The sequence below is a fragment of the Melozone crissalis genome, unplaced genomic scaffold (assembly GCF_028551555.1).
Source record: "Melozone crissalis strain CALT ecotype California unplaced genomic scaffold, PUWL_Pcris_2 ptg000006l_1, whole genome shotgun sequence".
In the NCBI taxonomy this organism is placed as follows: Eukaryota; Metazoa; Chordata; class Aves; order Passeriformes; family Passerellidae; genus Melozone; species Melozone crissalis.
The window spans coordinates 1,519,582-1,533,167 of NW_026535784.1; the positions used below are offsets into that span (position 1 = coordinate 1,519,582).

General features: G+C 48.7%; 1 protein-coding gene across 2 annotated transcripts in view; it reads left to right on the plus strand.

Annotated features, from left to right (window-relative positions):
- The window catches only part of LOC128948570 (GDNF family receptor alpha-4), a 72,327-nt gene that overhangs the window by 50,997 nt on the left and 7,744 nt on the right, over positions 1-13,586 (plus strand). Inside the window, exons 2-4 of one of the 2 annotated variants that reach the window (XM_054293341.1) lie at positions 3,947-4,222; positions 7,235-7,315; positions 10,744-11,089. In XM_054293341.1, coding sequence (XP_054149316.1) covers positions 3,947-4,222; positions 7,235-7,315; positions 10,744-11,089 — 703 coding nt within the window. Of the gene's footprint in view, positions 1-3,943; positions 4,223-7,234; positions 7,316-10,743; positions 11,090-13,586 lie in introns of both variants that reach the window. The other variant, XM_054293333.1, reaches the window with a different exon arrangement.

The window sequence follows — 13,586 nt, forward strand, 5'->3', positions numbered from 1 at the left end:
AGCCCTTCAAATGAGGACTGTAAAAAGATCCCCACTGAATTCATATATAAACTGGAGGGGAGAGAAGGGAGATGCATCCCAAGGCCCCTGCTGGAACGGGTGTGGTTCCTGCTAAAACATCTAAAGCCCAAGTCGAGTAAGAAAGGGAGAGAGACAGGACTCCACGTTGGTGCTCTCCAGGCATTTTATTCGCTATTTCCAGCCCTCACAGAATCACCTTCACACTTCTGTACCCCAGAAACAGCTGCACGTCCTTGAGAAAGGAAATTATGTCCTTGGAGGAGAGTCAGACCTGCTTGCTCAGCACAGTCACAGTGCACTTTAAGACACCTATCTGAGAGGAGCTGAAGGTCTGTTAAAATGGGAAGAGACAGGATTTTCTCTTACTCCCACACTTGAGGAGTAGCTCTGGGTGAATGGCACTGAGATAAGAGTGAGCAGAAACAGATGTGGAGCACAGCTACAAACAGGATGTGAAAATAAACTCATTACTCCATCTGCCCACCATAAACAGCGTGAAATTAGCAGGGAGTGAGAAATAAAACTCCAGACAAATGGCTTTTTAAAGGGAGCAGAGGGAGCTGGAAGGGCTGCTATTAGACAAGCAGAGACTCACAGAGCCCAAGCCATGCAGAGCTCCGTGCATATCCCAATTCCCTGGTTAGCCAAGGAGGAGGAAAATCCCGTGGCACAGAGCCTGCCAGGAGCTATTTCTGAAGGCAAAACCAGAAAGGCCACTCCATCTTTGGGAGAGAAGACCTAATATTGCTCTTGTCCCTGCCTGTTAGGAAGCACTATCAATTTTATAAGTCATGGAGATTTATCTTTTTCCCTAAGAGGTGCTGTCTTAATGTTGCATAAAATTACTCTCTCAGGGGCAGTGTGAGGAGAAAAACGTGGTGTTATGTTGTCTCAGTTGCAAAGACTCTGCTAACAATAAAAGCCCCTGAATGATTTGGTTTTTAAGTGACACAATTATGGAACAGGTCATTCATGACACTGCAAGTGGCCTCAAGCACCTCTGTCATAAAGTCTGAATGGAGGTGTTTTATGCTGTGGGTATGGGCTGTAAATATTCACCCCTGGCCTTTGTTCTATGAAGCAAGGCTTGGTTTGAGGATATATTTACTTAAAATTTTAGAGGAAAATTTCTCAAATGGTCAATCTGCTTGATTTATTAAAGTGAGATCCCAAAGTGTTTTACAGCTTTTACAGGCTGGTTGTGTTTATAACCATCCTGGGGAGTATCTTCTGCAATTCATGTAGTGGAGAAACGGAAGGAAGGTCATAATTTCTATTTTAACCTACTTTTCTAGCAGCTGACAGGACACTGACAAAGTCATCTCTTCTGGAATACAGCCTGCTGGGCTTTATCCTCATTCAGAGGAGACCCTTTGGAAAAAGCCAGACTAAAATAAGTGAAGTATTTTTTCCTTTATTCCTATGGATTCTGCTCAGGCATGTTCTCTAGCTCATTTTATGGATCTCAGTGAATGTGCAAATTGCCCAAATGATATTTCAAGGAAACTGGTTCCTTGTGTTCGAAGTTCTTCAGTATATGATAGCCCAAGGCAGACTTTCCCACATGTTGGAAATAATTTCTCTCTCCACATTTGGCAGATCCAAACAAGCCTTGAGTGCTAAATAAACTAGGTCTATGAATAAATCAGGGGCAGGAGAACTCAAATTTGAGATAGGGTGAGATTTGAAATACCTGAAAGCTTGACATTGGCCATGAGGCACTTTGAAATAGTCTGCAGTTAGATGAAAGGTTTTTCATTTGAGATTCCACTGGGATACTTCAGGAGGAAACCTCCTAGTGGGTTCACCCAAAGTTTGTAATAAACATAATTGAAGTATCTGAACTCCAGCTGCTACTTTCTACTCTAATCAAGAGCAACAGAGGCAGCTCCTTCGCAGCAAACACACTGTGACTGCTGAGGGAACAGAAATGGATATCCTGGGCTCAAGTGCTCAACTGGGAGGTGCAGAAATTAAGGAGAGGTAGCAGTTGGAAGGCAGCAACGGGGACTTTATGAAGAGATCTGTAGAGTCTTGGAGAAAGCAGAGATTTCATGAAGCCCTCAGAGATGGAGATCAGGGACTCACATTTTTCTCAGGAAGCAGGATTTTCTAATACTGTCCAAACTGGGTCTCACCAGGAGCAGACACTGGAGGGAGTCAAAAAGCAGATGGTCTTTTCTGTCCTTCCCCTTCTGGTTCCTACCCAAAGAAAAGACAAGTTGTGTTAGAGACAGAGACTTCCTTTGGGAAGTATTGGAGAAGTTCTCCTTCAAGGTCATGACAGCAGTTTCTGTTTTCATAGTACAGCAGGATCCAAAATTACTGTACGGGCACTGGAACTGATTCTCCCCTTCCATAAACCAGGTTCGCCTTTTCCTCACTTTCCCAAGCCATGGAGGAGTGCTGCCTGACCTATATCAAATGCTGCAGACCATCACACCAGTCCCCTCTGTGCCACCTGGGTGCCACACAGCCTCATCTGAGCACAGCTGACCCTGCCCTTTGCCAGGAGCAGCAATGCAGCCACGAGCCTTGGGCTGAGCACATCCCAGGAGCCAGCCTGGACATGTCCAGCCTGCTTTAGTGAGGAAGAGCAATAAATAACATGGGTTAGATCTGCTCCTGGCACTGAGGCACAGCACCACTGAGCCCTGATGAGCTAATTTATTGATGTATGTGTAGCAATACCATCTTCCTCCCATGCTTTGGACTCTCCAAATGGAGAACACAGACAGCATTTTGTGTTGGTAAAGGAACTTCGAAGACAATTTACAAAAGCTTGGGAAAAGCCAAGACAGAAACAGTGGGAGTCCTGGGGAGACGGTGACAGTGAACAAGGGCCAACTCCTGGGATATATGTGGGCTGACTACATGTCAAAACACCCACACAGAGCCATTTATAGCTCCAGGAAGGTGTAGGCACAGTTAAACCATATTCAAGGAGCAGAGGCCAGGGTCTCTGTAACATAGGGCTACTGTTAACTTTGGAGGGCAGAAATGAGATAGAGCTGGGAAAGAAGGGATTTGAAAATATTTTTGTTCTCCAAGAAGGAAAAATCAACCACCAGGAACTGGTCAAGTTTCTGTCTCTTATAATCCTGCTACCAGGCTGATCCTGTCATAGAACCATGGCATGGTTTGGGTTGGAAAGGACCTCAAAGCTCATCTGGTTCACCCCTCTGCCATGAGCAGGGACCCCTCCCACTATCCCAGTTGCTCAGAGCTCCATCCAGCCTGGCCCTGAACACTCCCAGGAACAGGGCATGCACACCTTCTCTGGGCCCCTAGAAGAAGGAGACTGCGTGTAGCAGGCTCCATGGAGTTGGCTAGGGCCCCATGGCGGGCCAAGACTTAACAGTAGGAATTGCTGAGTCATGATGAGACAGCAAAATAAGCTCCTGTCCTCTGCCTCTCGAACCCTAGCTTATCTCTGAAACCCTATAGGTCACTTTTCCCTAACCCCTAGTACTGTACATGTTTGGATCCCCCTATACGCTATAAAAAGGGGCTGTTTTATTTAGCCCATTCAGGAGAAGAAGAGCCGTCACTGGAACCCTTCACAGACCCCCACAATAAACCATTGCTGTGGAACACCAGGACTTCTCCTTCTCCTCTCTCTCTTGTCTGCTTCCACCCCTAGCCCTCTGGTGCTTTTGGCAAGCAAGAGCTGAAATCCTAAGAGAGCTGATAATCACTAAAGAGCTGAAATCCACTTAGCTTGCCAAAGGTAGCCACGGCTTTGAGCAGCGTGGGTATTTGGGCACTCTGTCTCTAAGAGGGACTGAGTTATCTGGATAGGACTGCCTTGCTTGGGGATAAGCCTAATGTGAGGACCAGGGGTCCTTCAGCTGTGGGCGACACAAGCCATTTCCCTCAGGGATGCTCTGTGGCACTGACCATCCCTCCCCTTCCCTTGCAGCAGGCATGGCAGCGGCCGCGGGCCCCAGCAGGGACTGCCTGCAGGCGGGTGAGGCGTGCACCACGGACCCCGTGTGCAGCGCCAAGTTCCGCACGCTGCGCCAGTGCATCGCGGGCAACGGTGCCAACAAGCTGGGCCCCGACGCCAAGAGCCAGTGCCGCAGCACCGTCAGCGCCCTGCTCTCCAGCCAGCTCTACGGCTGCAAGTGCAAGCGCGGCATGAAGAAGGAGAAGCACTGCCTCAGCGTCTACTGGAGCATCCACCACACACTGATGGAAGGTCAGTGGGACAGGGCGCTCCTTTCTGACCATCTTCCTAAAAGGGAATTGTTCATGGGCTGTTCTACAGAGCTCCCCAGCTCTGAGGTTGCTGCAGAATACCCCTGCATGATCCTGTTCTGTCTCAAGATCTGCTGATCTTGGAGGGAGCAGCATGAAGCTGTGTTGGAGGGGGTTAGGTTGGGTATCAGGAAAGGCTCTTCCCCCAGAGGGTGGTCAGACACTGCCCAGGCTCCCTAGGGAATGACACGGTCCAAAGGCTGCCAGAGCTCCAGGAGCGTTTGAATAACACTCTCAGGCATAGGGTGGGATTGTTGAGGTGTCTGGTAGGGGCAGGAATTGGAGTTGAGGGTCCCTGTGGGGCCCTTCCAACTCAAGAGATTTGATGATCCTATTGATCCCCATGGTATTGACATTTTGGAGAAAGCACTACTGAAAACCTGAGATGCCTCTTCCTTTTCCTTTTTTTTTTAACCCAACCTCTCTTTTATGACATTCCCAATATACATTGAGATCTTTTGCTGGAGAAATGCACAGCATATTTTGTATCTAAGTATGTTAACCAAGACCATAAACACTGTAGATTTTATAGAAACACAACATAAAACACAGGCATTGAGGAAAAACAGCACGAGCTTCAAAAAATCACTCTTAGAATGTCTCAAGTGTACCAGTGTCTTTGTGTTAGTGAAGATTTGGGGCTGGTGACATCAAGTTGGAACTTAAAGTGTTCCCAGAGCCAGTATTCAATAAGTTTGGATTTTGACTTTTTTAAGAGTCACCATAAAATTGCACCTCAGTGACCATAATTCTTCCTTGTCAGGCTGGTGAGTATTTTATGCACCATGAAAATTAAAATGGGGAATAAAACAGACCCTTCCAGCCATGGGCTGTGAAGTAGATTAATAAAACACTGCTGACTGAAACCTGAAAGGAAAAGTGCAGGGGTGAAACCACAGGCCAAAAGGCCAAGCAAAACAAAGGGGACGGACTCTGCAGTGCACAGGATTGCCAGGATGGAAACTGGTTGATCAAATTCCTGGGAAGCTTCCAGGTGCCACAGCTTGCAGGGTGCAGAGCATGGTGCTATGAACTGACTGGGCAAATACAAGACCTGAGCACACTTCAGTATCTGACCTTTCCCATAATTATGTGCCAGATTTGTTTCCATTGAAAGGTAGTCTGGGGAAGAGGTGGCAATCCAGTTTCTCCATTCGTCTCAGTGGGTGGTGTTACAGCTCCTTCCTATCTGACCTTTGTGGCTCATACTTGGAAACAGGTCACCTGTGACATGGCTGTGTAGGGCAGTGCTGTCATGAGGGTTTCCAGCTCTGGGACACATGATGGTTTATGTTGGAAGGGACCTGAAAACCCTGAAAGTTCCAAGGCCCTGCCATAGGCAGGGAGAGACACCTTCCTCTAGAAGGAAGAGAAGAGAGAGGCTGGCAGCCAAGGAGTGCTGAGAGCAGGCAGGGGCCAGCTCTGTGTCTCCAGATTCAGAACAGGAGTTTGGTGCTGGATGGACTCCCTGCCCAGTGCCTTGGGATTTCCACCTTGGGAATTACTGGGAGAGGGCTGCTCTTGGAGGCTGACAACAGCTCTACTCCACTTCTCCCTGTCATGTCCTGAGCCCCACACTTTTTCAAACAACTGACTTCATTTGCAATGCAGATTCGCACACCAAACTTTTGATTTCCTTGCCTTAATTTCCCCAGGGAGATATATTTTGTAGCAGTCCCATGTTTCAGAGTCCTTACACATGTTTAATTGACTGAGAAAGGAAGCCAATCCACACGGTCCATGTAGAGCTTTGTTCTCAATCAGACATACCCAGGAGGCTGCAAAAAGCTTCCTAGAAGCCCTCTTGCAAAAACAATTGTGGAAGTGCGTGCTCAGGGAATTTACAAAGCACACTATTTACTCAGCTTCTCTTGAGCATGCCGTGTTTAGCCACCTTCCCACTTAGAGACACAATAACATGATGACAACCCGATAACAACTCTCTGATAAGATGCTTTATCATCAGGACATAAAACTGCTATGCTGGAAAATACAAATGGGCCCCTCTCTAGTCAGTAACGATACAAGATATTTCAATGAAGGTGTAAAGCTGCCTTGTAATGTGCTGTGGTGATTGCACAGGGCTGTGGACCCTGGGAGCCATTTCTTGCTGCCTCTGGCTGCAGCTGGAGGTCAGCCCATGCCCAGAGCATGGGGTTGGATAGTCCTTTTATCCCAGCCAGTACATCTGCTGCTGCTGTCCATATCCATCTAAATGTCTAATAAAAAAACCAACAGATACTGAGCTGTTTGCTTCAGTAATATTCCATGGTATCCATCAGGATGATGGGGCATTACAGACCATTGCACAGATGAAAGGGAAGCACCAGTTGAATAAAATCAGGCTCCCAGAGACTTAAAAACAATGAGAGGAAGTTTCTGCGGGAGCTGTGGGTCATTAGCTTTGTGCTAAGTGAGAAAAGGCTGTTGGCAAGGAGAAAGGGAGAGGTGACAGTAAAGATGGAGTGTGTCATCACCCACATAATCCTGTGCACAGCTCTGTCTGTGTCCTAAAAAGAGGTGAGAACCTTTGACCCAGGGAGGGACATAGAAGAAACTGCAGTAATGGTGATGGAAACCCTGTGTGTGTAGGGAGCTGGTGATTTGAGGTCTGCCCATGAGCAGGAGCCTGTGCTACAGTCTGGTGTCCTCTCTGGCAATCCCTGCCATGTGCCCCAGAGCATGAGCTACAGAACTCAACAGTTCCTTACAGGCTTCCCCACTCCAAAATGGAGATACATTTTTAAAGCCAGTTCCATTCTATTCCCTTCTCCAAGAATGTGTCCACACACCTGTTCCTGTGGCTCCGAGCGTCCATTTACATGTGGCCTTTAGAGCATAGTGCCCTTGCACCCATCAAACAATATCTCACTGCAGATGTGGAACTTTGTGCATCTCAGCCATCCCTCAGGAGCCTCATCTGCCTTCTCACCAGCTTCTCTCTTCCCCCCAGGCATGAATGTCCTGGAGAGCTCCCCTTATGAGCCGTTCATCAGGGGCTTTGATTACGTCCGGCTGGCCTCCATCACTGCAGGTAGGTGGGTGGGAAATGCTCTGACACCTCTGTGCAGACAGAGAGGGCCCTGGCTGGGGATCAAGGGCTGCAGGGAGGGGAGTCCTTCGTGAGCATTGCATGGTTCAGGTCTAGCAGTTGTTTTTTCCAAGGAGGTGCCTCTGATTCCTTTGCTAAACTGTTACATGCTCTGGGAAAAGCTGCTTGTGATTTTTGTCTTTGGGCTGTTTCATGTCTGTACCATGAAAGACTGGGACTTAGGGATGTGGTATAAAGACCCCTTCCAATGACCCATCCCAGGCACACTCATTCTCCATAGCAGGTGGATGATCTGTTCCATGCAGACAGGAGCTGCTTGGGCATTGTTAGTTTGAGAAGGTGCTTCTACATCAGTCAAGGATCAAACTCTGCAGGAAAAGAGGTCGATAACTCAACCTGTGTGTTGATCCCAGCCACAGCCTTTAACCACCTGCCCTGAGGCAACCTCAGGACCCAGAACTGTGTTCTGCTGTACATCTAACCTTGTTACTGACTGAGCAGAGCAGCCTGACACCTTTTAACTCCCTGAGAGCTCAGCAGTTCAGAGGTCATTGTGGCTGCCAATAACCCATCCATCACCAAGGACACAGCTGCCACCACAACCAGTCAGTGCTTCACAGCCATGGGGAAGCTTTCCAAGAGTGGTTATTTTACCAAACTACCTGTCTGGGAACAGGTAATGTGCTCCTCCTCTGTCCCTGGCAGATGTGCCCAAACAGCTTTTCCAAATGTGTGCCTTGCTCTAGGGTGACATCCACAGCTGGAGTGCACCCAGGCGAGGAAGGAGCTGCATGTCCCTGCAGTTGGTCAATGTCTGCAGTCCCCACCATGGCCAGGCACTTGCTGGGTGAAAGTGTCCTGCAGCAAATTAACCCATCAGCCTGGACAAGGGGAGCAGAGAGGATGGGAGGTGCTCCCTGATCTCGCTCTTACTGACTCCACCTGGCAGACTGGTGCCTGGACAGGGAATTTTTTTGCTGGATCATGGTTTTCTTTACTGGAATTTTTCCCCTTCTGCTGAATTCCAGAAAGCTTCGGAGCATGGGGAAATAAAGGGATGGGGATTTTATGCAGGGTTAACACACTCTCAGGTTTTTAAAGCAAACTGAAATAGGTTGTGCAGCAAAGCAAATGGGCCCCGAGCAGCAGGGATTCTTCAGAGGACTTGGCATCCACTTAGGGGCATGAAATTTCTTAGCCTTTTTGTCCTTATTCATACTAATCAATATCTTCTATTACATAAATTACAACCTGCTGCCCTCTGCCTGTCCAGTGTCCAGGGTCATATGGTCAACACCGTCAAAGGACCCTCTTTCAAATCTACCAAAAAGAAATCCCAAGAACTTGTTGAAACATAAGACACCCCTGTGACCATAGGCCAATTGAACAACAGGTATATTAAACTAAATTTTATATAAACAATATATGGCCACTACTAAAACTGTACAAATGGAACCATATCCCTCCACTCTAATTCTAGCAGTGATTTAAAAAGCACATCTGCTGGTGTTGTGTGGGAAGAGGAGAAAATCCAACATGTTCCCCATGATTTATTGGCTGAATGGGTAATGAAACCCTTCCAAGCAACTGTTTCCTACACGTTAGCTGGCAGCTTCCCAGCATAAACTGATGCTCTGACAATATTCATCTCTGGGTTTTAAAGGTAACTATTTAGTGAAGGGATCACAACAAGCAAAACTTTCACCCACCATAAAATAACTGAAAAACTTGGAATTTGACTTCCAGCTCACTGTAAGCAATAGGGGGCAACAGGAAGGAAAAAATAAATGGTGGGAGAAGGAGCATCTGATAAAGTCAGGGAAATAGAGGAGGGCAGCCAGCTCTGAAGGGCTCAGGGGGATTGTCAATGTGTTAACACTTGTCAGCAGTGGCTGGCTGGTTTTAACTCCCAGTCAAAGATAGGGCTTGACTCTGCATTGGAAATTTATCATTCTGGGGATTTTTCCTCAATGGAAAAATCTTTCTGTGCTGGGGAGAAAGTCCTTCTGGTGTGCTGCTGGTCATGATTTTAATTCAGAGAGGTGAAAACCAGCTTCAGATTCATTTTCTCTCTCAAGCTTGAAGGACCCTTGTTTTATCTGGCTGATCAGACACATTCTGCTGTTCCCACTGACTCCTGCCAGGGACCCTGTAGCATTTTTCCCCTCTATAAAACAGAGTCCCATCCACCTTTGAAGCATCCCTACAACCAGTGTTAGACAAATGCCTTTTTCTCTTCCTTTTCCCTATTTTTACAGAGAAGGCTGTTGGCACATAAACTCATGAGATTCCTACTTTCCCACTGAAGACACTGTTTTTCTCATCCATCACTACAGTTTTTGCTTTATTTTCCTGACCTTTCCCCTTACTGCAGGTTTCCTCCACCTTCCCTGCATCCCACAGCACATCTCTGCTCTCCCACCCAGACTGGGACATTCTTTCTCCTCTTGTTTAGGAGGGTGGACATGCAGAGTGATTTTGCTGATGTAAGTGAGGGGTGACCCTGCAAAGGATGTGGGGAGAGACCCACGTGCACTCACATGCAGGCAGCATCAGGTTGTGCCCAGGGGCACGAGGCTGGATGGTACCTCTGATCCCACCCTGTGAAGGCACTGTCACTGCTGGGGACAGACAGAGGGATACTGGCTCAGACTGGTCTGGATGGGGCACACTGCAACCCAAACAGGTCTCACTTAGCTGGGCAGATCCTGGGGTGAACAAACAGAACTGCTCCAAAGCCAGACATGACCTTTCAGAGCCCAGGAGAAAATCTCTGTCCAGGGCAGTGAGGCTGAGGTGCCAGGAATCAGTGCAGACCACCCATGTAGCAGAGACTCAGTCTTTGATCTTGAGCAACTTGCAGAAACAAGAAGGTCCATTCGTAGAGGTCCCAATACTTGATGGATCCACTCATGGCCATAAGTAGATGCACTTTCTAATGCCTGCTGTCTTTCAGGCCTCAGGCTGGTTAATCTCCATTAGTAAAGTGTTACCAGATGCCCAGATTAAAGCAAAATTCATTTTATTGAAGATACGAGCTTGGTAAAGTGAGCTCTGGGGGGGTGCAGTCTGGTATGTGAGTGTGGCACTTTTTGGGAAAAGACAAGTGTGGAAAGGGGATTTGGTCCTACCAGGACCCTCAGAGCAAACCTGCACTTCATCCTGGCTGTGGCCTTCCTGGGGTGTGATGTGGTGATGCACATGTGGTGTTACCAGGTGGCCATGGATGGGAGCAGGGGGATGAAGGCCTCAGGGGCAGTGCTGCTGGTGGGGAGGTCAGCACAGAACCACCTCACGTGTGGTATCACCAGGAGGCCATGGATGGGAGAGGGAGATGAAGGCCTCAGGGGCAGTGCTGCTGGTGGGGAGGTTGGCACAGAGCCACCTCACCGTGTCCCACCACCCCGCAGGCTCTGAGAATGAGGTGACACAGGTGAACCGGTGTCTGGACGCTGCCAAGGCCTGCAACGTGGACGAGATGTGCCAGCGGCTGCGCACGGAGTACGTCTCCTTCTGCATCCGCCGCCTGGCGCGGGCCGACACCTGCAACCGCTCCAAGTGCCACAAGGCCCTGCGCAAGTTCTTCGACCGCGTGCCCCCAGAGTACACCCATGAGCTGCTCTTCTGCCCCTGCGAGGACACGGCCTGTGCTGAGCGCCGGCGCCAGACCATTGTCCCCGCCTGCTCCTACGAGTCCAAGGACAAGCCCAACTGCCTGGCACCTCTGGACTCCTGCCGGGACAACTACGTCTGCAGGTGAGGCTCACACACAGGGCTGTCTCCATGGAGTGCTCTCCCTTGGCCAGGGCCTGGTTACAGCCCTGTGCCACCACAGGTGCTCCTGGGGCCCTGTCCCACATGGCTATGATGGGCCATGCCATACTGGGCCCTATCCCTGTATCCCACAGAACCTGCTCACAGACAGAAGGAGATGGGAGATGATCACCCTGAAGCTGTTTAGACATTTTCTGTGGATTTTTGGCTTTGGTTCTAGAAGAAAGACCTGTTATGGGAACAGTTCCAGGAAGGTGCAGGCTAAGCAGGAGTATGGGGGAGGGGTCCTTACAGCCACTGTCACCAATCCATCTCCCTCACTGCTCCTCTTCCCCAGTCCAGAGCATCCTCAAGGAGCACCCAAGGTATCCTGACAGCCACAGGCACTTGTGAGGGCCTTAAAACCATGTTTGTTTGCCTGTTTAATTAGAAAAATTAATCTATATACATAAAAAATACACCCTTCTACTGCGAGCAGCCTGGGATAGTGGAAGGTGTCCCTGCCACAGCAGTAGGTGGAATGAGATGATTTTTAGGTCTTTTCTAGCCCAAACCATTTGTGATTCTGTGATTCTATGTTTTGGTGATTGCACCAGGAGTCTCAGAGTCCTGATGTCATTCCAGGTCCACAGCACAGTCTGTGGCCAGCCTGGTTTGCTCCTCTGTTGCCTTCCACCCCCAATCACACACACACAGACCCATCCCATGTGTACACTGACAGCAGAACCCCTTCAGCACTTTTCCTTCATCTGCACTATTTTCCCCTCCCTGTTGCTCAGAAAGTCTTTGATATTCCAGAAGGTTAATGCACACAGAGCTCTCGGGAGCAGAGCCCAGCTGGCAGTGAGAGATGTAAGGCAAAAACAGCACCATGGGGGCCCAGCCCAGTGCCCTGTGTGCAGCTGGGCTGTGAGCAGACACCTGGGGAAGAGCACAAGAACAAGTGTAGGACACACCTCCCTGTATTGTCTCAGTCTCTAATTGCTGTGGGGTTTGGGACTTCCTGAGCTGAACTTCCAGCAGCCATCCCCTACCAGCACAGTATCTTTTAATTACAATAAAAATATTATGTATTTTCACAAAGGAAGGTGAGTGCAGCAGCATCCTCTTGAAACCATGAAAGTACAAATACCCTCAGCACTCTGCACCCCAGAAACGTGGAGGCAGGAGAAGGACTGACCTGTGCAGAAGCAGACTCAGGGAGATGCAAAGCCCCTGGGTTGACCAGGCCCTGCTCAGATATTGTTCCCTGGCTACCCAGGGAATCCCAAATGGATGGGTTCTGCCCTCTCCCTAACATGACAAGAGGGCCCAGTGGGGAGGAAGAGGTTCAAAGGGGAGAGTGTTATTCCCCAGGAGACTGGAATCTATTTCCTGCAAGCAGCACAGCTGTTAATTATCTGGTCCCTTGGTCTCTGAATATATAATATAAAATCTCCTCTAGAGACATAGAGGGAGCAAGAGGTTGACATGTGACCTGGTCAAAGCCAGCAGTGCAGAATCCACAAGGAGAGCCAGGAATAAATCATAAAGTGAAGCACTCCAAGTCTCACCCTGTCGCTCCTGCACAGCTCTAGCCCTTTGAACTTCCCAGCTCAGAGGGCTGGGTTCTACTAATATGGATTATATCAAATCTGCAGTCACTATCTCCCTTCTCTAAATCTCCAAACAATGCAGCAAGTTTTGGGAAAGATTTTGCCTGTCCATGTTACAGAAGGAAAGGATTGATAAGGGGCAAACATGGGAACAAAGATGAGAAAAAAAAAGGGTGTAGGGGAGAAGTGGGCTGGAAAGTGCAAACTGGAATGCTGACACTGACCAGAAGCAAGAGCAATGTGTCTGGAAGAAACAGGATGTCTGGGAGAAGCAACATGCTCAGTTTTTCTGAGATTGCCCAGGCAGGGTAAACATTTGAGTTCTCAGCTCAGGCAGTGCAGGTTGTCACCTAAAGAACCCTCCCTTCAGGGGTTGTCAGTGCTGGTGCTTGCTTGAGTTTCCTAAGCAGCTCAGATGCCATGTGAAATCCCTTCCTGCCTGGCCACAGAACAAATGTTGAGATGGATCTGGGTCTCCAGCTGTTGCTGTGTCCTCCCCAAAAGCCCTGTGTTGGTGCCTCAGATCTCCAACACCACCATGTGCCAAGAGCTGACTCATGCCTAAAGAGTTTGGTGACACATACCTGGTTGGCAGAATGATTTGCCTGCTCCACAGGCTCCAGAGAGTCCTTCTCCTGAGAATGGGCATCTGCAGCAGAGGATGGGCAGCAGCCCTGGCCATGGGTAGGACATCTTGTGTCTGAACCTCTGGACACTTCCTTTGATCTGAGGTGATCTCAGCTGTATTCAGAGTCTTTAGAGAAAGAAAGACCAGAGCAATTGGACCAGAGCAATTCTCTCTTTCATCCAGTCAGACTAAAAATGAAAGCTGGGGTCTTTAGGCAAAGTTATTACCCAAAAGATAGAAAATGGCAACACAGACT